General features: G+C 43.3%; 2 protein-coding genes across 4 annotated transcripts in view; one reads left to right on the top strand and one right to left on the bottom strand.

Moving 5' to 3' along the window:
• The window catches only part of MYO7B (myosin VIIB), a 51,399-nt gene extending 31,476 nt beyond the window's left edge, over positions 1 to 19,923 (top strand). For all 3 annotated transcript variants that reach the window (XM_075032036.1, XM_075032034.1, XM_075032035.1), the window contains exons 30-48: positions 154 to 381; positions 2,699 to 2,866; positions 3,477 to 3,594; positions 3,685 to 3,811; positions 4,570 to 4,739; positions 5,441 to 5,622; positions 6,425 to 6,552; positions 7,105 to 7,262; positions 7,738 to 7,891; positions 9,869 to 10,024; positions 12,802 to 12,907; positions 13,039 to 13,152; positions 14,037 to 14,124; positions 15,250 to 15,356; positions 15,830 to 16,015; positions 16,864 to 16,980; positions 17,693 to 17,776; positions 18,463 to 18,582; positions 19,356 to 19,923. In XM_075032036.1, the coding sequence (XP_074888137.1) occupies positions 154 to 381; positions 2,699 to 2,866; positions 3,477 to 3,594; positions 3,685 to 3,811; positions 4,570 to 4,739; positions 5,441 to 5,622; positions 6,425 to 6,552; positions 7,105 to 7,262; positions 7,738 to 7,891; positions 9,869 to 10,024; positions 12,802 to 12,907; positions 13,039 to 13,152; positions 14,037 to 14,124; positions 15,250 to 15,356; positions 15,830 to 16,015; positions 16,864 to 16,980; positions 17,693 to 17,776; positions 18,463 to 18,582; positions 19,356 to 19,439 (2,595 nt within the window). In that variant the 3' untranslated portion in view covers positions 19,440 to 19,923. The remainder of the gene's footprint in view (positions 1 to 153; positions 382 to 2,698; positions 2,867 to 3,476; positions 3,595 to 3,684; positions 3,812 to 4,569; positions 4,740 to 5,440; positions 5,623 to 6,424; positions 6,553 to 7,104; positions 7,263 to 7,737; positions 7,892 to 9,868; positions 10,025 to 12,801; positions 12,908 to 13,038; positions 13,153 to 14,036; positions 14,125 to 15,249; positions 15,357 to 15,829; positions 16,016 to 16,863; positions 16,981 to 17,692; positions 17,777 to 18,462; positions 18,583 to 19,355) is intronic.
• Positions 16,988 to 20,651, bottom strand: part of LIMS2 (LIM zinc finger domain containing 2) — a 38,996-nt gene continuing 35,332 nt past the window's right edge. The window contains exon 11 of the mRNA XM_075032039.1: positions 16,988 to 19,265. The gene's annotated coding sequence lies outside the window, so the exon portion shown is untranslated. The remainder of the gene's footprint in view (positions 19,266 to 20,651) is intronic.

The following is a 20,651-nucleotide window of genomic DNA, read 5'->3' as shown; positions in this document are numbered from 1 at the left end:
ATACACACATTTACCAAAGTACAACTTGCACATCCATCTGCTTACCTTTTCAGAGTTTTTCTTGCTGTCAGGAGATCAGGAGCTTTGGGTTTATTGTCTTTCACTCAGATACAAAGGAGGCATGCCAGTAAATGCAGTGTCCCTTTGTTCTAGGTCTGGTCACTGGGTGGGGGACGAGATCATGTTCTGGATGCCATCTCTCAGTGTGAACAGCTAGTGAAGGAGCAGGGCACACATGAACGCAATGCGCCCTGGCGGCTCTACTTCCGGAAGGAAATCTTCACCCCCTGGCACAATTCACAGGAGGATCCTGTGAGCACTGATCTCATTTACCACCAAGTCATTCGCGGCATCCGCTTTGGAGAATACCGTTGTGAGAAGGTGGGTCTCCTTATTCATACTCCTAAAGAGACAAAACTATATTAACATTTCCCACATTAAAAAGCAGGAAGATGAATGAAGTTTCTAGTGGCTGTGAACAACCTTTCCATTCTTAATCACAGAATCATAGAATCATTTAGGTTGGAAAAGACCTTCAAGATCATTGAGTCCAACCATCATCCATGCCCACTAAACCATGTCCTGAAGTGCCTTGCCTATGTGCTTTTTGAACACCTCCAGGGATGGTGACTCCACCACTTCCCAGGGCAGCCTGTTCCAATGCTTGACAACCCTTCTGGTGAAGAATTTTTTCCTAATATCCAATCTAAACCTCCCCTGGCCCAACCTGAGGCCATTTCCTCTTGTCCTATCTCCAGCCACCTGACAGAAGAGACCAGCACCCATCTCACTACAACCTCCTTTCAGGTAGTTGTAGAGAGTGATAAGGTCTCCCCTCAGCCTCCTTTTCTCCAGACTAAACAGCCCCAGCTCCCTCAGCCGCTCCTCATAAGACTTGTGCTCTAGACCCTTCACCAGCTCTGTTGGTCTTCTCTGGACACGCTCCAGCACCTCAATGTCTTTCCTGCAGTGAGGGGCCCAAAAGTGAACACAGTATTTGAGGTGCGGCCTCACCAGTGCTGAGTACAGGGGGACAATCACCTCCTTGCTCCTGCTGGCCACACTATTTCTGATGCAGGCCAGGATGCCATTGGCCTTCTTGGCCACCTGGGCACACTGCTGGCTCATATTCAGCTGGCTGTCAACCAGCACCCCCTGGTCTTTTTCTGCCAGGCAGCTTTCCAGCCATTCTTCCCCAAGCCTGTAGCGCTGCATGGGGCTGCTGTGACCCAAGTGCAGGACCCGGCACTTGGCCTTGTTGAACATCATACAATTGGCCTTGGCCCATCCTACCCTTGAGCAGATCGACCCTCCCTCCCAACTTGGTGTCATCTGCAAACTTGCTGAGGGTGCACTCAATCCCCTCAACCAGATGACTGATAAAGATATTACACAGAACTGGCCCCAGTACTGAGCCCTGGGGAACACCACTTGCAACCTGCCACCAACTGGATTTAAATCCATTCACCACAACCCTCTGGGCTCGTTCATCCAGCCAGTTTTTTACCCAGCGAAGAGTACCCTTGTCTAAGCCATGAGCCGCCAGCTTCTCAAGGAGTATGCTGTGAGAGACAGTGTCAAAGGCCTTGCTGAAGTCCAGGTAGACAACATCTACAGCCTTTCCCTCACCCACTAGGTGGGTCACCTGGTCATAGAAGGAGATCAGGTTGGTCAAGCAGGACCTGCCTTTTGTGAGCCCATGCTGGCTGGGCCTGATCCCCTGGTTGTCCTGCATATGCCATGCGAGCGCACTCAAGACAAACTGCTCCATAATCTTCCCCGGTACCAAGGTCAAGCTGACAGGCCTGTAGTTCCCTGGATCCTCCCTCTGACCCTTCTTGTAAATGGGAGTCACACTGGCAAGCCTCCAGTTGTCTGGGACCTCCCCTGTTGACCAGGATTGCTGATAAATGATGGAGAGTGGCTTGGCAAGCACCTCTGCCAGCTCCCTCAGTACTTTTGGATGGATCCCGTCTCATCCCATAGATTTGTGAGTTTCCAGATGGTGTAGTAGGTCACTATTTCCTCCTGGATTAAGGTGGGTATATTCTGCTCTTCATCCTTGCCTTCCAGCTCGGGGGGGGCAGAGTACCCTGAGGATAACTGGTCTCACTATTAAAAACTGAGGCAAAGAAGGCATTACGTAGCTCAGCCTTTTCCTCATCTCTGATGGCAATGTTCCCTTCTGTATCCATTAAAGGATAGATATTCTCCTTGGCTCTTTTTATTGTTAACATATTTGTAAAAACATTTTTGTTGTCTCTTACAATAGTGGCCAGATTGAGTTCTAGCTGAGATTTTGCCTTTCTAATTTCCTCTCTGCATGACCTTACAAGATCCCTGTATTCCTCCTGAGTTTTCTGCCCTTTAATGACCAATTCCTGTCCAGGTGATTGTACCAGCTGTCACTCTGCCACTTGTAATTAATACATTTTTTTTCCCTGCAACTTTCAGTTCATGTGGCAGTTGGAGGCATGTCCAAAGGGGCAGTTTGGGTCCTTTTAAAATATTTTTGCTAATAATCTCTTTGATGCTATGATTGTGTGAAGTTAATTTCTCCTTATGCTGGATGACTGTCAAGAGTTATCCAGACAAAAATGGAGAAAACCCTATTCCTAAACTGGCTTCAAGGTTGAACAAGTCTATCTGGACTCTGTGACATCTTTCTAGGCCTCTTTTAATGGATTAATTGTTTCAGGAGGAGGATTTGGTGGAGATAGGTGCAAAATATTGTTACATCCAGTTTGGAGATTCCATCCACAATGAACTTGTGCAGAAGGTGCTCCATGACTGTATCCCAGTGAAACAGCTGAAGTCCAAGCCCCTGGAAAAGTGGGTGAGCCTTATAACCTATGCACATGCTAAGGTAAGAGGTTTGTTTGGCACTGCTGGGTAACCACTCTCAAGTACCAGCTTCTGCTTCTTTCACCATTTCCATTTATGAATAGTCTGTTGGGGGAAGAAGGAAAAACATCTCAGTTTGTATATCCTAAATAGTTAATTAGGGCTGGGGGAGTGGAGAACCTTTCCACTCACTCTTCCATGTTGGACTTAACAGGGGCAGGGGGCAGAATGAAAAAAGTATATTTAAATCTCTGAATAGGTTATCTTTTAAGGCTTTTTATCTCCCATCTGACAACTGAGTCAGGATGGGTATGAGATGGAATATTGGTTTTGATCTGGAAATGGATTACCTGAATTATTTCCCTGGCACCCAAAGTGTGTTAGATTCTGAACAGATCAGTCAGTGGGAATTTGAGGGAAATTTGGAAGCCACATGCCTGTGGGCATCCTCAGCTGCATGTGGCTTGGGCCCCTGGAGGCTGTTCCTGATTTGACTTTCTCCAGTTACCCTTGACGCCAGTGACAGCAGAGGACTGTTGGGAACCTCTGGGATCAGGCCTGCTCTTTATTGTCTGCAGATCATGCAAACCAGATTTTACCGAGAAAACCTTGCATATCTTTTTATACTGCAGGCTCCATACACGCAGGACCGTCTGTCCCGTCAGACTGTGAAGGAACAACTTGTAGATTTTGCTCGCTTTCAGTGGCCTTTGCTTTTTTCCCGATTCTTTGAAGTCACTAAATTTTCAGGTAATCTTGGGAGCTTGGGAGTAGAGGACAGATATAAGATCAATAGAGAAGGACTTGTAAAGCATTGATAAGTTTTTTCTGCATTTTCAGGTCCCAGCTTGCCCAAGAACCACTTTATTGTTGCCATAAATTGGAAAGGTATCTGCTTCTTGGATGAGTCAGAAAAGCGGCTCCTTGAGCTGACCTTCCCAGAGATAACTGGCATCCACACAAACAGGTGACTGCCCCAGAAAGACAAGATCTGAGGAAGGCATCTCTGCCCATACTCAGAAAGGGTTTTCCATATAGGAGGGAGGTGTACTTTCTCTGCCGTCCCCCTAGGTGATTTGATCTGAGCCTGGAAAGGTGGTTTAGTCTAGGTCTGGGAAACAGAAGGGGACAAGTTGTGAGCAGCCTGTAAAGGAAATACTGAAATGGATGAATCTTCCCAGCTGATGGAAGGAAAGATGATTGTGTTCAGTCAGAAAGGTATAAGGAAGCACAGACATGCATCAAGACAAGAATGGCCCAAATAACTACGATAGTTAAGCCATCGTCTATTATGCATGCTAGGAGTTCATATACTTCTCAGGTGTGATGGACCTGAACAGGATAACTGAGGGAAAGAGGGTAACCATTGGCTTGCTCAGGGCACATATCCTTGCATCAGATCACTCAGAGAATAGGGTCTTACATACACAAAAGTACCTCTGTGAGGACTGTCACAGATTTAATTAGTTGCTCAGTTACTCCAAAAGAAGGGTGTTCTTTTGTCTATAATGAAGTACTTCTGTACAAAACATGGTGGAGTCCAGAGTGAACCTGAAACACTTCAGTCCTTCACACCTACCAGCTCATGAGAAGGCAAATTTATAACTACCAACACTCACTGTAAGGGATTTGTCTGCAAGAAGGTGTAGGTGCCTTGGATGTGATTGCAGATGGGTCTGTAAGTTTTTCAGATGCTCTGGTAACAATCTGTTCAATAATACATAGGGCAGTGAAGTCATTTGGACAGAGCTGCACTCTCATCACACTTCGTGGCGAGGAGTTTGTCCTAACATCTGTAAACAGTGTTGTCATTGCTGAACTGGTTGTCATGTTCCTGGAAGGACTGAAGAAGAGATCACGATTTGCTGTGGCAATGCATGAGAAAAAATCCCAAGGTAAGACTTATAACTTTTCTACAGGCTAGGGAAGAAATCTTGAGAGAACCCACAGCACTCATTTAAAAGAGCTCGAAGAGAAGAGAGAGAACTTGAGCAAGAGTCCATTTGCTCCAGGAGGGATGCATAGTGATCAGCACAGCAATACAGAGCATAAGGCAATGTGATTCAATACCTTTGCATACAAATTAACTTTCCTTCCTCCTTCTACTTCTTTGCATATTTTATTTAGATAGTACAGTGTCCAATAACTCAGCCTTCTTGTAGTAGGAAGTTGGATCTGGGCTCCCTGGAAATACTTTCCAGAAAAATTTCACAGAGGTGCTAAACTGGAATTTTCTGTGGAATATAGTTGGCTGGAACAGAGGAGAGGGGATTAAATTGTAAACATTAACTTCACCTACTTACAACTACTTTCTTTTCATACTTTGCTGCCAGTTCTAGACACAAAGGCAGCATCAATTTGGAACAAATGGATTTTTGCCATTGCCCTCAGTGGATCAAAATCAGCCTGTCAGAGGAAATTTAAGTGATTTCTCTGAAGTGTTACTGGATAATTAGTCATATTTACACAAATCACTTTCTATTGCTAATTGAATTCAGACCTTCAAAACACAATTCCCTTGTCTTTCATGTTGCAATCCCTTTGCATCTTCCTGGACTGTCAAGCCTGAACAGTACTCCCTTATTCTGTTTTCCAGAAGATCCTGCCATCCTGTCCTTCAAGAAGGGAGACTTGCTAATCTTCATCGAAGACAAAAGGCTGGATGCAAACTCTGGCTGGACCTGTGCCCAGAATGAAAGGACAGGCAAAACAGGGAATGTATTTTTGGAAGAGATCTACACCATTCCTTCTCTCACAAAACCCTCTAGTCAAGTACTGGTAAGAAAAGCTGAGCACTCTCTTTGAAAAGACTAGAAGATAAATGATAATAACAGTGTTAAATATGATTAAATTTATAACTGGAAGTTAGTTGTTCCTCCAAAGTCAGACAAGTTCTATATCTCCCATTGAAGCAAAGCATTTCATTTTGTCCTGTCTGAAAACAAAATCAAACCTAGTCCAAACTCTAAGGAGAAGACTGCAGTTGCACAAAAGCAATGACTTCCAAAAAAATGGTCTATTCACCATTAGGGATTTCAGTGCCTGGAATTGGTAGCAATTAATGGAAATGGGTGTGCAGTTGAATTTTCCTGTATTCATACTGGGCTTAATTGGGCTTGACTGGGCTCAAGGGAAGCTCTAAGTGCAGCAGGTTACTTTAAAAGAGTATGCTCTTTGAGGGAGTCAAGGTTTCCCATTGATCACTCTGCTAACAATTTTGTCTTCAGTTTTGGAGATTCACTATATTAGATACTGGGCTAACAAGTAAAAAGCTGAAAAAGTGGGGGAAAAACACACCAGTGATAAGCAGGTGCATTTTTAACAAGTGTTGTGCTTTGGATAATCACATACATTTTGATGGCCACCACTGTTGAGACTATGCAAATTACTCCCTTGAGTCAACTATTCCCAAGTCTTTCTTGAGTCTCTGAAGATGCTGCTTAGGGGACAGAAGCTCTCCTGCAGCACAGAGTACTCAAGTTTAGTATATGCCATCTGCACATATATGCTGAGTAACACCTGACAATCTGTGCAAAGACCTGTGTCCATGTGACATCTCTACGAGGCTGTGTCATTCCAGAGCTTGCTGATGATGTCTCCAGACCAGAGGAGGACAGCTTCACAGAACTCCTACATGGATGAACCTGATGAGGAGGATCTCAAAGTGAAGCCTTACACCCTGGAGGAGTTCTCCTATGAACACTTCAGGTGAAGCTCTCTGTGTAGTGTGCACCCTAGGAAAGTTCTTGTTGATCTTCAGTGATCCTTAAAGCCTAGGATGTAACAGCTTCTCCCATTTCTGATTGGGTTTCTTTTCTTTGTTCCCTGTAATTAAGTATGACTTTGGACGTGCAGAGATTCTGGCACATGGCCTACTTGTATCTTTTGTCTGCAGAAATGCAAAGGAAAGAGTAGAAGAACCCCAGCTGGACTTATTTCTTTCCAGGAGGCCCTATTCTTAGTTCTCACCTCTTCTTCAGCACTTACCAGCTAGTGAGCATACACAACATTTCAGGCCTTGGCGAGTAGGTGAAAAATTAGTCTTCTAAATCCTCTCTTCTTTTTGCAAGCCTTCTCCCTTCTGGATCTACAAGAAACTACATTTTCCTGTTCTTGTTGACCTGCATAATCAAACAAGATGGGAGATCACTGTCTTGGGAAAGAACATGCCTAGAGATAAGTCTTTGTGATAATGACCTCCTATGTTCATAGCAATACTGATCCAGTAATTTTGTATTGTCTGCATTTGTCTTCATACAGGACTCCTGAGAAGGAATCCATCAGCAAAGCTGTTCTCCAGAAATCCCGCGGGCGCAGTCAACTGTGGGCACACTCTAAGGAGCCCTTGAAACAGCCCTTGCTGAAGAGAGCATGCACAGACCCTGATCTTCGGGATTTAGCCTGCCAGGCCTTCATTGATATCCTTTGACTCTTCTCTTTGGGACCTGAGAACGCTCAGGGGAAGGAAGAGCTAGCTACCTCCACTAAACTTGCCTCCATTGAGATAGTACCGCATCCACATTATAGGGGATATGTTTACATCAAGGTGGGGGGTATCAACTTTGTTTCCCTTGTCTACAGAGGAAAGGTCCTGTTCCCTCCAAATGCTCCACAACTCTTGATGGCTCACTGAACTCAGAACGTGGCTTTAGGAGTGGGTGAGATTTACTGCATATGCTCAGAGCAAGCAGCTAATACGGTACAAATCACAGCCAAGCAGTGACTGCTGCACATGGAAAGGGGGTAGAGGACAGGTGGAGAATATGTTCCAGACTGTCCTCCCAGTATTTGCTACTTAGACATCAACAGAGTCACTGACATGTTAGGATCCAGGTGAGACTTCCCATTTACCTTCCAAAATTGGCCTGCTTTTGTCCTTAACAGCACATTCACCCATCATGAAATTCATGGGAGACTATCCCTCAAAACAGACACACTCCTCTGTGGAAGTCACTGACCAGATATTTGTAGCAGCTATCCAGGAGGAGGTCCTGCGGGATGAGATTTACTGTCAGATTATGAAGCAACTGACTGAGAACAGAAACAGGTACTTAACCGGGTGCACATACCCTGCTTCTGCAGACCCAGGGGTCAAGTACAGCTGGTGATCAGGAACCCCTGCTACACTTGTGATGGGGTGGGGACAGAGGGGAAGGATGCCCAAATGTTGGAGTGACACCTTCCCTTCCCCCTTTTTCCAGGCAGTGCTGTGGGGCTTACCTTTACGGAGCACTCAGGACCACTGACTGGCAGTGAGAGGCCACAGAGCAGGACTATTACTTGTCTCCCTTGAGCTGCTGCTTTGCTCCCATCAGCATTCAATGCTCATGTCTGTGCAGTATTGTGTGAGGCAAGCAAAGTGTTACCGAAGCCCTCTTACTCCCAAGGCAGTCTGTGGAAAAAATATGGCACTGCATAGAATTCTTGCATGCTTTCAGTCGCTGCTCTGCCCTCCATTTGTTTTAGGTTTCCCAATGACAATATTTCCCTCCTATAAGCACATAGTTCACACCAGATCTTTTACCACCAGTGAATACCTTTGAGTAGTTATATTAATTAGGTTACACAACTGCCTTGCAGAAAAGGTTGGTTACACAGGTCCCTGCCCATGTATAAGTCTCCAAAACAGGCTGGTGTTTTCTTCCCCACTCATAAAATGGTAATTTGACCTACTTCCAGGGGAACTGAATTGCAAAAAGAAGCTTAAAGTAACACTAATTATTAACAAAATGGTTTGTCTGTTTCTAGCTGCATTGTGTCACTGCAAAAGTTAGAGAAGGAGCTTCTATTTGCTTATTTTCTTTCTTACTGTTCCACAAATATTAAACTTAGTGGAACCTTTACCATGCGTGTAACTATTAAATAGTAAAATTCCTTGTGTGCAGTAAATCTTACAGGCTATTTAATGCATAGTCTGTAACCATGGTGCCAGTGCCATGTCTGATGTACTCTACCAATTTAGTCCCATGGGTCATTCACTGTTTTGAGAGGGATCACTGGTGTGGAAAAAACAATGCTTGAAAGGTGGCTATTTCCATATATTTTCATTAGAACAGCCAGAGCAACAAATCGTTCATCCTTCCCAGGCTACTGTGCTGTGGACCGTGTCCCGCTCTCACATAGACATGAACACCACTGATCTATAGAGTATAAATGGGATTAAAATAGTGTGTCTTCCTCTGCAAAATTAGAAAAGTAAATGGGAATAAAGAAGCCAGGACCTCTTTATTCAGCAGACTTTGGTGCCCATTCAGAGGCAGACCTGCTTACTTTCCCAACTAAAACCACTTCACACCATTTAGTGTTTCAGAGCAATCCCTGGGACAGAGCTGAAGTTTGTTCTGCTCCTGGTGTTGAAGGTAGAATGACTGACCACCTCCTGGCTGCAGAACCTTTCTTCCTGGTGAGGGTGAGATGCCAGAAGAACTTCAACTGGCAGATTTCACAGGTCCAGAGGCTGGAAGAACTGGCTTTCTGCCTGAAAATTGTATAAACTTCATCTGGAGTGTTTTAGAACTGTAACTACCTCATTATACAATGCCATCCACATGCTCATGTTTCAGACCAGGACCATGTGTGAGGGAAAGTCGATTGCATGCGAAGTGCTTGTGCAAGCTGGCTAGCACAGAGGGCAGGTGAATACAAACACCTGATAAAGCACAATCCAAATACATGTGAGCTTGAACAGCAAATTGACAGTGGCTTTCCAAGAGGGTGGCACCAGGATCACTGCTGCCAAGATGACTGTTAAACTGGAGCTTATATTTATTCATGAAATTTGCAACTGTCATGAATATTCATCAGCCAGGATTTAGCATTGTCCTCACTTACAGGCTGTGGTTGTTGCACAGAAAATGGCTGCCAGATCCTGTGTGAAGTCTCTGTTGATTTGCAGCTCTCTGCTGAATGGCACAACATACCATATGTATGAGCGTATGTTCTGTTTCTCTTCCCTGTAGCTGGTGTGTGGTCAAACAAAGAATTTTATGTGGCTATAGCAGAACCATTTGCTTTGTGTTCACAGGTACAGTGTGACCAAGGGCTGGCAGCTCCTTTGGCTCTGCACTGGCCTGTTCCCACCCAGCAAGTCACTGCTGAAACATGCCCAGAAGTTCATGGAGACACGTCAGAAAGAAACACTGGCCCTGGAGTGCAGTCGGAGGATTCAGACAGTGATGAGGTAAATGATCCAGCATATAGCCAGCTCAAAAATCATGAATCAGGTGCCAAAAAGCTCACAGGCTAAAAAATTGAGGCTCTTCCTTTCCTTTCCCTCTTTACATCCCTTTTTTTTTTTTAAAGTGATAATTATTTTTAACTCCCTTACAGACTTTGAACCACTAAGAGAGGTCTGTGTCACAGTTTCACGTTTTTCTTTCACAGAGTTAGCAACATTTTTAAAAGTTCAACATCATACATAATCACTTGACTCCCAGAGCTGGGTATTTCAAACATCCTAAAGGGCATGCAGCTTGAAATGAAATCCTGCATTGTCACTGATGAGGACCTGACCTTTCTTTCCTTTGGTGAGGCAGCATGTCCTTGTCCCTCTTATGTGTGCCTGAAGATCAGTCTTGAGTTTGCTGAATGTCAGTAGCACAGAGCTGCAAATGTGCAGCTAAAAATACTAGGTTTTACTCATAGTGGGGTGGCACCACTGAAGTCACTGACCTTTGCAGAGTGCTAACGTGGCTCTGTTGGTTTTCTGACAGTGAAGCAAAGAAGATCCATGCTGGGAAGAGAGGATCAACATAATCAATTCCCGTTCTTTGAAGAAACCCAAATGAGCAAAGCCCTGACACTTACATGGCTGCTCAAAGCAAGGCACTTCTCAGACCACTAGGCATTACCCCAGTCCTGGTGAGGGTTGAAGCAATAAGGCCTCCAAACCACAGTGCTTCCTGACCTTCTGAATGACTTGTTGGTATAATGAACATGACACAAACAGAGAGAGTAGAAGGGCTACCAGGATTTCAGGAAGGATCAGCTGAACTGTAGGGGGAAGGTTTCCCTAGATTCTGCCAGGCACTGGAATTACCCAGCTTGTTGGTCTGAGAACACAGTGCTTTGGCATCAAGGTTAACCCCAGCCTTCTCCCTTTTGATCCTGCTGTGAGTTACCACCTGCCTGCCACAGATCTCTTCAGCAAAGAAGCTGCCTAATGATTTCTCCCTCCAGTTCCTCCATCCTCCCCCTTCTCTTAGGCTGGGCCCTGCATTTGGTCTGTGAGCTCTGTGGGTCAGGCTCAAGGGGAATGCTAACACAGTGGCTGTCCCCCTTGCAGTGGATGGGTTTTGGCACTGCTGGGAAATGTCACTGCACATTGAACTCGCCTTTGAAGTGCCTGAAAAATGCATGGCGAGGAATGCTATTCATTATTTTTTTCTATAGAGAAGACTGAAAATTTCCTGCCTCCCTATATCATGTGCTATTCATGCTCTAAGCCCTGTTGAGCTGTATAGAGCTTCTTTAGAGTGGGGAAACATGGAGGGAAAAGCAGAATGGGCTGTTTGGGAGAAGAATTCTATCTGCTAAACTGCCTCAGATCTGGAGCCTGGGGGATGGGAAGAGGAACAAAGACAAATGTTGTTTTCTAAGAGTATTTCTTTTCCTAAGATTGAACCTGCATCTGCTCTAAATAGAATAGAATAGAATAGAATAGAATAGAATAGAATAGAATAGAATATTTCAGTTGGAAGGGACCTACAATGATCATCTAGCCCAACTACTCCCTGTTAAGTAACCTACTCTCTTTGGAAAGGGGAGAGCAGGCAGCTCAAAGGACTGACCTACAATATGTGGAGTGGAAGCCAGCTGAGCCCTTGGGTATAATTTTTCCTCCATAAACAGCTTTACAGCTTCATCCCCAGACTCCTGGCAAGGGAATCAGCGAGCACCTTGATGGCTGTTAAGCAGATCTTGCCTTGGCAATGAATTCTGAGCTGAGGCTGCAAGGAGAGATGGCCCTGTGCCTCCAGCCAAACTGCTGTGTTTTCTTGGTCTCCTATGACCTCCCTCTGCAGCAAGTCCAGGAATAGATGACTGAGTTGGGTAGGTCCACACTCCTTACAGTGCCTGCACAGTACCAAAGCACATGCTGTTCAACTTGGTTACAGTCAGGGTTTTTTTTCCTCCAAAAGGAACTGCCACTTTATTTAATAGAAAAAAATGTTTTCAAAGCCACACAACTAAAGCTGGATGCCAGACTAAGCTCTCTTCCTGAGAGATTGGCCCAGTGTGAGAGAGGAGTTTGGCCCATAAGGTGTGGTGTACAACATCTCTAAACAGCCTGCTCTGTGCCACCGAGGGCAGGAAAATACCAGCCCCAGAAGGTAATGTGCTAGATTTGTCCTCATTTTAACTGTATCAAGGTTTTTGCATGACTCAGACTTCAGGGCCAGTTCCTTTGCTTTAAAAGACAGCTCTGCTCTGAGGTATAATTTCCAAGAACTGGGATTGTACAGCTTAAGCACCTCTTGAATCAGTGATTACATGCCAGCTCTTATATAAAATGTAATGCTTCTAGTGGCCCTCCAAACTTTTCTGGTACTTGGCTCCTGAGCTGTAACTCATTTTGTGTCTGAATGCATATCTTTTTGCTGATGCAAGAATTAAATAAAATGTATGTCTCCTTGTAGCCACTATCTTCACACTTCAATAACAGTAAGGAAAAATGTTGCTGAATATATAGAAGGAGTAATGGTACTGGCTAGGAAGGTGCCTTATCCCTGCAACCTCCTTGCCGAGTAGAACAGACTTTTAATATACAGGCTAATAAGACCCTCAGTTTCTTGCTTTTATTACACTGAATTTGCACTGAGGTGAAGTTCCATTGGAGCCCACCCCATCACACATTTTGGATGGAGTCTGTTGTTCAGATAGAATACTGTTGTTCAACTCCTCAAAGATTAAACATGCAGCACGGATCTCTCTTATGATGGTGGTGGCATTTTCCAGGAGTGGCTCCAGGAAGTGGGCACCTCATCCTGTGGAGGTTGAGGCCATCTTACAGAACAACACTAAGATCTCCCACAAGATTTGCTTCCCCAATGAAACAGAACAGGTGAGAACTTGTTTTCCCAGCCTTGACCATTTTCCCCGCCATGATGTGTTCATGCAGGAGCACGTTTCAAGACATTCAGTGTTCTAATTTCTTCCTGTCCTCTGTGTAACAAGAGCCTTGTTATCTCATAGACATTTGATGTGGGAACAAACACCAAAATCCGGATTCTGTGTCAGAACATAGCTTCCAAATTACAGCTGAGCTCCTGGGAAGGTTTCAGCCTCTTTGTGAAGATTGCAGACAAGGTAACTCTTCTTGACTATGGCAGGGTAGCCAGACTCCCTGCTCCTCTCTTACTTATTTACCAGGCCACCTAAACAACCATATATGAAGCCAAGCAACAGAGTAGGTCATTACTGCTTCTGTCTTACTGAGGGGATACAACCTAGGCTCAAACTTTTAGCACCTGACAATTATTTTGAGTCTCTTGAAGGGGCTGGATGGAGATGCAGAGTTGCTATCAGTCTGCCGGTATACAGGTGGTACTAAAAGCAGAGGAGACAACCACTTTCTTGCAGCTGCCGGGATGGTAGCAAATTCCATGTTGCATACTGCTGGATTCAGCCCTTTCCCACTCAGGCTTCGCCCAGGAGATGTGCTGCACATGTACAGTACCCTTTACTATTAGGGACAGCAGTGGCTGACCAGCACCAGTGGCTGACCTTGCCTTGTCTGAGCTGAAGCTTGGGTTGGCTGCCTTTCTGAGAGGTCCTTTCTCTCTGGAGCTGTGATCAAGGCAAAAGCAGCACTGATTCCAAGCATGGGGAGTGCCTGATGTGCTGCATTCCTGAAAAGAGGAACCCAGTATGTGCCAGTATTTTACAAAGAGGAGATGGCTAAGAATAAGGTAGGCATCTTTAGCTTGACGTCAATAAGCAGGTTGGAAAGAAAAAAGGAACAGAAGATGCAATAAAAATCCCTATATGAAATGTACATCATTTGAGCCTTCCTTCTCCTATTTCTCTACTTCTTTCCCCTTGCCTCTGTTTTTCCTGCCATAATTGTGCTCTGTCACTGTAGACAGGGAAAGAAAATTCAGCCTTATACTTGGGTATGTTGGCACAGGCAGTGTTTTATTTGATCCTCTAGTCCCTCCTTTCCCCCCTTCATTGCTTGGCCTCTTTTTCAGGTGATCAGTCAGAATGAAGCAGACTACTTCTTTGACTCACTAAGGCAGGTGACAGACTGGAACAGGAGGAACAAACCAGGGAAAGATGGTAAGGAGAAAGCCAGCATGACAAGAAACTGCATGAGACACTGTGTTGAACTGGGGAAGCAGCAAATTTATCCAGTAGGATTTACTCCATCTTGGGAAGCATGTGGCAGAGCCTTATATCATTTTTGTTTGTACATACACAGTTATTGCCTGCACCAGCAGTAAGATCAGTGACCTGATGCAGCCAAGCACTGGCTATCAGAAACACCAGAACATCTTTGTGGGGGGATCTCTCCAGAAATTTTAATTGGTACCCAGGATTTTTTGACCTGTTGCATCCAAAACACACAGCTGCATGCACACAAGTTAGATAGGTTCATCGTCTTTACAGTCCAAGTCTCATGCATTGCCAGATCAGGTATGAGCCAACACATGTAAACAGGTTCTTTACACAGCGCCACACCCATTCCTTGGATTGTTAGAAAATTGTTGTCTAGATTATTACCTGATGATACCAAAGCACAAGTTGTATTGCCAGGGGGACACTTGTTAGAATAAAACAATATAACTAATGACAGCAATTCTTTGCACTTCACCCCATGTATAACAAACATTTTGAAATCTACATCAAACTCAAACTCCACTCAAATTCCATATTAATTTATCCTGATCTTAGCTTATTTCAGGATAGCTGAGGTTCAGCTTCCTGAAGCACTATCTACATATCTAAGACTTTCTAACTTCTCTCTTCTCCTCACAGCTGATAGAGCTGCTAGGAGCTCTGAAAATCACAGCATAGAGATGTGGGTGCACTAAATCACAATTCATTTCTGTTAACACAGCCATCAGGGAATGTACCTGCATAAGTAGAATAGAATTCAGGTGTGCTGCACATTGGCAGGCAGCTGTCATGAGCACCAGGAAATAACAAACACTCATACTGCAGGCATCCTCAACTTTTTCCTCCATCTCTGAAGAGCCTGCACCTTAGATCACTGCATGATCAGTGTCCAGGAACCGACAACTAATCACTTTCTCAGTCATCTAAAATGGCCTTTTGTACTTTTTTGTTACTAATTTTGTTACTATTAAAACCAGAATTACATTTCTGACGAAACTCACAAGCCATTTAAAAGCTGCAGAACTGTACAGCGATACAGAGAATACTAACAAGATGTTTCCTTAGGGGCTGCTATGTCTGTGGCTTATGAGGTATACTTCATGAGAAAGCTATGGCTGAATGTAACTCCTGGGAAGGACCTGAAAGCTGATTCTATTTTTCATTACCACCAGGTAACCAGCTCCCTAAAGCATAAACATAATGGCAGGCAATGTCATCCAAGAAATACTCCTGAGAAAGTACACCTGCTAGAGTATTACCATCTCCCTCTCCAAGGCCTGCATTATAGAGCCTCCAGAGGAATACGAATACCTCTGTAGGGCACAGCTTAGCCTCAGGAGCAGATTCATTTCTCACGGTTCACACCTTAGCTTTACTGCTTATGTTAGGAGCACAGTTCCCTTACCTAATTGTTCCCTGGAGGTGCTTGTCTTGCTCTGTAATTGTATGGAGAATAATAGAATGGTTTGGGTTGGAAAGGACCTTTAAGAATCATCCAGAGAACCTCCAGAAGGAGTCAGAAGTTCTTGGGATGTTCTTGGACTGTGTTTGGCATGACTCACATCCTGACCTCACAGATTTAGAATGCATAAGTCAGTGTTTGCTTCAGCCCATTCTGTGTGGATTCAAAGCTGGTCTCTTCCAGGAGTTGCCGAAGTACCTCAGAGGCTACCACAAATGTTCCAAGGATGAAGCTGTCCAGCTGGCAGGGCTGATTTATAAAGTGCGCTTCAACAATGACCGCACACAGCTGGCAACCATCCCCAAAATCCTGAAGGAGCTGGTGCCAGACAATCTGCTCCGAGCAATCTCATCAGATGAATGGAAGAAGGTAAGAACATCAGCTTTCATTACTCATACTACTGACACAGAGCTTTATGAGAGAAGATATTGAGCCATGCTACCTTTTTGATCTGATAGTCTTTGAAAGCACTATGGAGGGACACTATTGGATGTTGCTGTTTTCTTCTTACAATCCAGATTTTGTATCCTCTCTACCAAAGCTCTGAAAGATATCTGCAGCCCTGGACAATTGATTTGAGATGTGCATCTTTCTTGGAGATACAAATCTATTTTCAGTGCCCAGAAGAAGAGTTAGAGACAGGAAATTCAGTGATTGGTCTGGGGATTTGAGGACCTTGTAGCAAAACAGAAAATTAAGATGTGTCCTAAATATTTCATAATTTGGCCAGCAAATCAGTTGCTTTGTACCATGTGCATGCTACTCACAGCAAAAGGCTCTTTTATCCACCAAAAGGCAAGAAAGTTTCACCAGGTACTTATCACTTACTCCACTAAGGAAGATACAGGACACTATTTCAAATACAGAGGGAAAATTCACCCTACACGATTCAGCAGAAAATGTGATACATGTCTGTGGGTGTTGAACATGGGCTTTCTGAATTTTGTTTCACCCCATATTGCCCCTCTGCCCTGAAATCCATTCCCTTGGGCTCCTGGACTTCCTTCACCCAACTCATTAGTAACGAATACTGGGGAGGTTCTGCCTCCACCTTGCCCCATGGCGTGGTAGGCTATTTGCATTTTTACAGTATTCTGTTGCTGTGGGCAAAAGACTGATCTTGGTGATGATCTGATGCTGTCTTTGGTGCTAATGCTGGACATTGGAAACCTGCCTGTAGCCAACTGAATAGGCTTTATATCCTTTTTTCTAAACAGAGCATTACTGCAGCATATAGTAAACATGAAGGAAAAACTGTGGATGAGGCCAAGATTGCCTTCTTGAAAATGATACACCGGTGGCCAACATTTGGATCAGCCTTCTTTGAGGTGAAGGTATGTTTAAAGGACTGTATGAATGGCTTTGGTAGTAGACCAGCACTGGGGGATATGGACTGACTATAATTCCGTATCTGTGTAAGTAAGAATACATTATAAAGCTGAATTCCCATCATCTACTGAGGAAAACTCAGCTCCATGAAAGTAGGGAGACAGGTTCTTTATCCATTCTGAACTATGTTGCCTGTTATATACTGGCTATGTTGTTGTTCCAGTTGTAATACCTAATATTACAATTATTTAGTAGATGGAAGGCTTTCAGTTACGTAGATACTTAATTGTCCTGCCTTTGTTCTCCACAACAAAATGCTACCAAATCTTGTATCTCTGGGGACTCTTCCCTCAGAACAGAACTGTACTAATCTTCTCATTCTGCAGTGAATACCTCCAGGAATCGTTTCCCACTTGCTACCTTCATTTCTTCTCACTAGGCTATTAACTGGTTTACAACCAACCATCGATCCTATTATCAGATAGCCTAGGCAATACCAGACCTGATTCTGCTTTTATGTAGCAGCTGCTCAAGTCATCAATACATGGCCAAAAAAGTAATCCTTAGCAATAGTTACATAATATTGAAGAGCTTTAAGTTTCAGTGTTTATTTGGTAAAGAGAACAAGCAGTACTGGACACTGTTAAAGGTCACTATGCACCTGATATGGATAATTTCTTTATTTTCTCCTTATCTTGCTCTGTTACTCATTTATAGCAAACCTCAGAGCCAAATTTCCCGGAGATTGTGCTGATTGCAATCAACAAGCAAGGAGTCTCACTGATACATCAGAAGACAAAGGTAACTTTTAAGGTTCCTTCTCAAGCGTCTATCTAAGGAAGGATTTAATTGACTGTGCTAATTTAGGGACAGCAACAGGACCTTCTCCCTGAATGGTAGGAGAGGATAGAGTCCCTCTATTAATTTTCTGTGTGAAACCAAAGAAAATGTCATAGCCTCAAATTGCTTCATTACAGTTTCTACACTGGAAAGGAAACAGTGTAGAGCATCTCTGAAAAAAGAAGTGGTAATCATGATGGACCTGGGCAAAGTGATAAGATCAGGCAGATGGATGGACAGTGCACTAGGGAACCTGCTTCAGAAAAATGCTTTGCAGGAAACCCAAGCTGTCTAAAAGATCAAGTCAAATGACAGTGTTTACCAGCTCTCTAACCCAAATAGTCTGCTCTTACCATAATAAGAAAACAAATATCCAGCCAGTTTTAGATTATTGTAAATATAGTTGCAGTGTGCTAAGGCAAAGATCAATATATAATGAAAAGAAGTCTCATTAGAGTGATTAAGACTCACTTGCTTGGTGAAAATACAATATATCACCAGTCTGGATGCAAGACCTACCTTGATTCACTGTGTTTATAAATGAAGTGGGGAAGAAAAAGAATTCTCTGGCTCTGCAGGTTTTCTTACATGACAGTCCAATTTCATTTGAGAAAGGTTCTATAGTTCAGTTTGTTTTCCCCTTACAGGATATTTTAACAGTCTACCCCTTCAATAAAATCTCCAATTGGAGCAGTGGGAGCACATACTTTCACATGACAATAGGGAACCTGGTACGAGGAAGCCGGATCTTATGCGAAACATCTCTGGTAAGAAGTTTTGTCAACTTATGCACAAGAAACTCTTAATTTTTCCTTTACATCCAGAATTGCTACAAAACAATGTTGCCAAAACAGATGTTAAAACCAGTGCAGATACAAAAAGCATCACTGCTATGTCAAGAAAATTACAGTTTAGAACTGGTTCAGTGCTATATAATGCCATCTGATGCAATGACGTAAGGTGGAGACAAGGAAAAACAGTAATTTCCCAAATTCTTCCCAGACATCAATATTCTATCTATCTGAGACATTAAGAAAAGACTGCATTTACCCACAAAACTACACTAGAGGCTTTTTGTCTTGCATGATTTGATCCATCTATGCAGTAACACCATCCTTGTAAGATTTTACACTTTTCAATGAGCGGTACCACCTTTTTAAGAATTGGTTTCAGATTGTCCACAGACTCAGACAAGCATCACTGTGTTGATATTTAAAGGTAAATTTGTAAAGATAACATAAAAACATTTAAGGGCTAATTTTGCTCACAGAAATGCTTGGATTCCTAAGTACAAGATGTCAATCTATAGAATGAATGACAAGGACACAGTAGAGCTATGCTCTGTAAAGTTTTGTAAATCTATGAAGGGGAGACCAAACGGAGGAATAGATGAATAATTATCAAAACAGTGACAGCTGTTGGAAGAGGAGATGTCCATGCAGGCAAGAACCTAAGAAGAAGATAAAACAGGGAGGAAAATAGAGTTATTTTTGCTTCTGGAGTTCTTTGAGAGACTTAAGGCTTTTTTCTTTTCTGACAGGGTTACAAAATGGATGACCTGTTAACATCCTATGTACGCCTGCTAATGAATGCTGTAAACAAGCAGAAGAACCTCCCAGCCTGAGAGCAGAAATAGAACCCATGACCTCTACCTGTGCCAAACTACCTGTAATCTCACCTCCCAGAAGAAATGCCTTTTACAAAATACTAATCTTGATGATCAGTCTTCTGATCACACACTGAATGAACTGTGTTGCTGAAATATTACCACAAGAGAAGTTCAAGTGAGCGTGTGCTTTCAAATATCTGTAACATTTGTCTGTCTTAGATGTAGTAAGAGAATTCCAATCAGATTTTGGATTTAGAGAAAGTTTAGCTGGATTTTAATGTAATATGGGGACAGAGGAACCTAATATGAGAGTCTCTTCTGATACTCTAACTCTCCTCTGTTCTTAAAGAGAAGACACATTAAGAGCTGTCTTCCTTTTGGAAAGGAAATGGCCCCTTGTATATGCTCTTACCAAATGCATAAACTCATTGAGTCTTTGCAAACAAAGGTAATGTTATTTTTTTCCTCCTATTGGAAATTCTAGAAGTGGAGAAATGCCCTTTAGTAGTAGGATAACTGGACACCTTGAAAGGTGAGATGCTGGGTTTCATCCTTTTATCACTAGGTTACGTGCTGCAAGTTACAGTAGACTATGACAGCCAGTTACTGTCAGAATATAACTGTCATTCCTGTGTGCTGCTAAATTAGCAGGCTGTTCACTGGTTTACCATTGCCTTGGTTAAATTAAATAGTGTTCTTTCTTCCACATTTTATAATGCACTTGGAAACTAATCACTGCTTTCTACTATGCAGTTTCTAATAAGCATAAACAAACTCCGAAATGAGTCTGGATTTTGGGTCCATTACTTTTACACAGTTGCTCCTATTTCAAGTTATAGATGTGCTATTCAGTGCAAATCAGAATTGAAGAACTCAGTGTAACAGATGTGTTGAAAAGAGACTTTTCTGTTCTATAAAAATGTTCTCAGCTTGGAGTTATGCAGACATTTGTTCATGAGACAAAAATAATAGCTTTAATTTCTCCTGATCATTTCTATTTCCTGAATTCATTTCATGAATTTGATTCAGCACTTGTTCATCCCTCAGACCTTTGTAAACACACAAATTTGGTCCTATGGGAAGCAGGGTGTGCTCAGAGTGCGTAAAGAATATATGCACTGTGGTGGTAGTAAGCTTAGGTGCTTACCCCATCAGAGAACAAGTAGTCCTTCCTCAATGACAAGCCCTCCCTTGCTCACAGTGAAACATGGACATGTCTTAAAGCAT

The sequence above is a fragment of the Buteo buteo genome, chromosome 7 (assembly GCF_964188355.1).
Source record: "Buteo buteo chromosome 7, bButBut1.hap1.1, whole genome shotgun sequence".
Lineage (NCBI taxonomy): Eukaryota > Metazoa > Chordata > Aves > Accipitriformes > Accipitridae > Buteo > Buteo buteo.
Note: the sequence above shows the minus strand (reverse complement) of the source record. Positions and strands in the feature narration are given on the sequence as shown.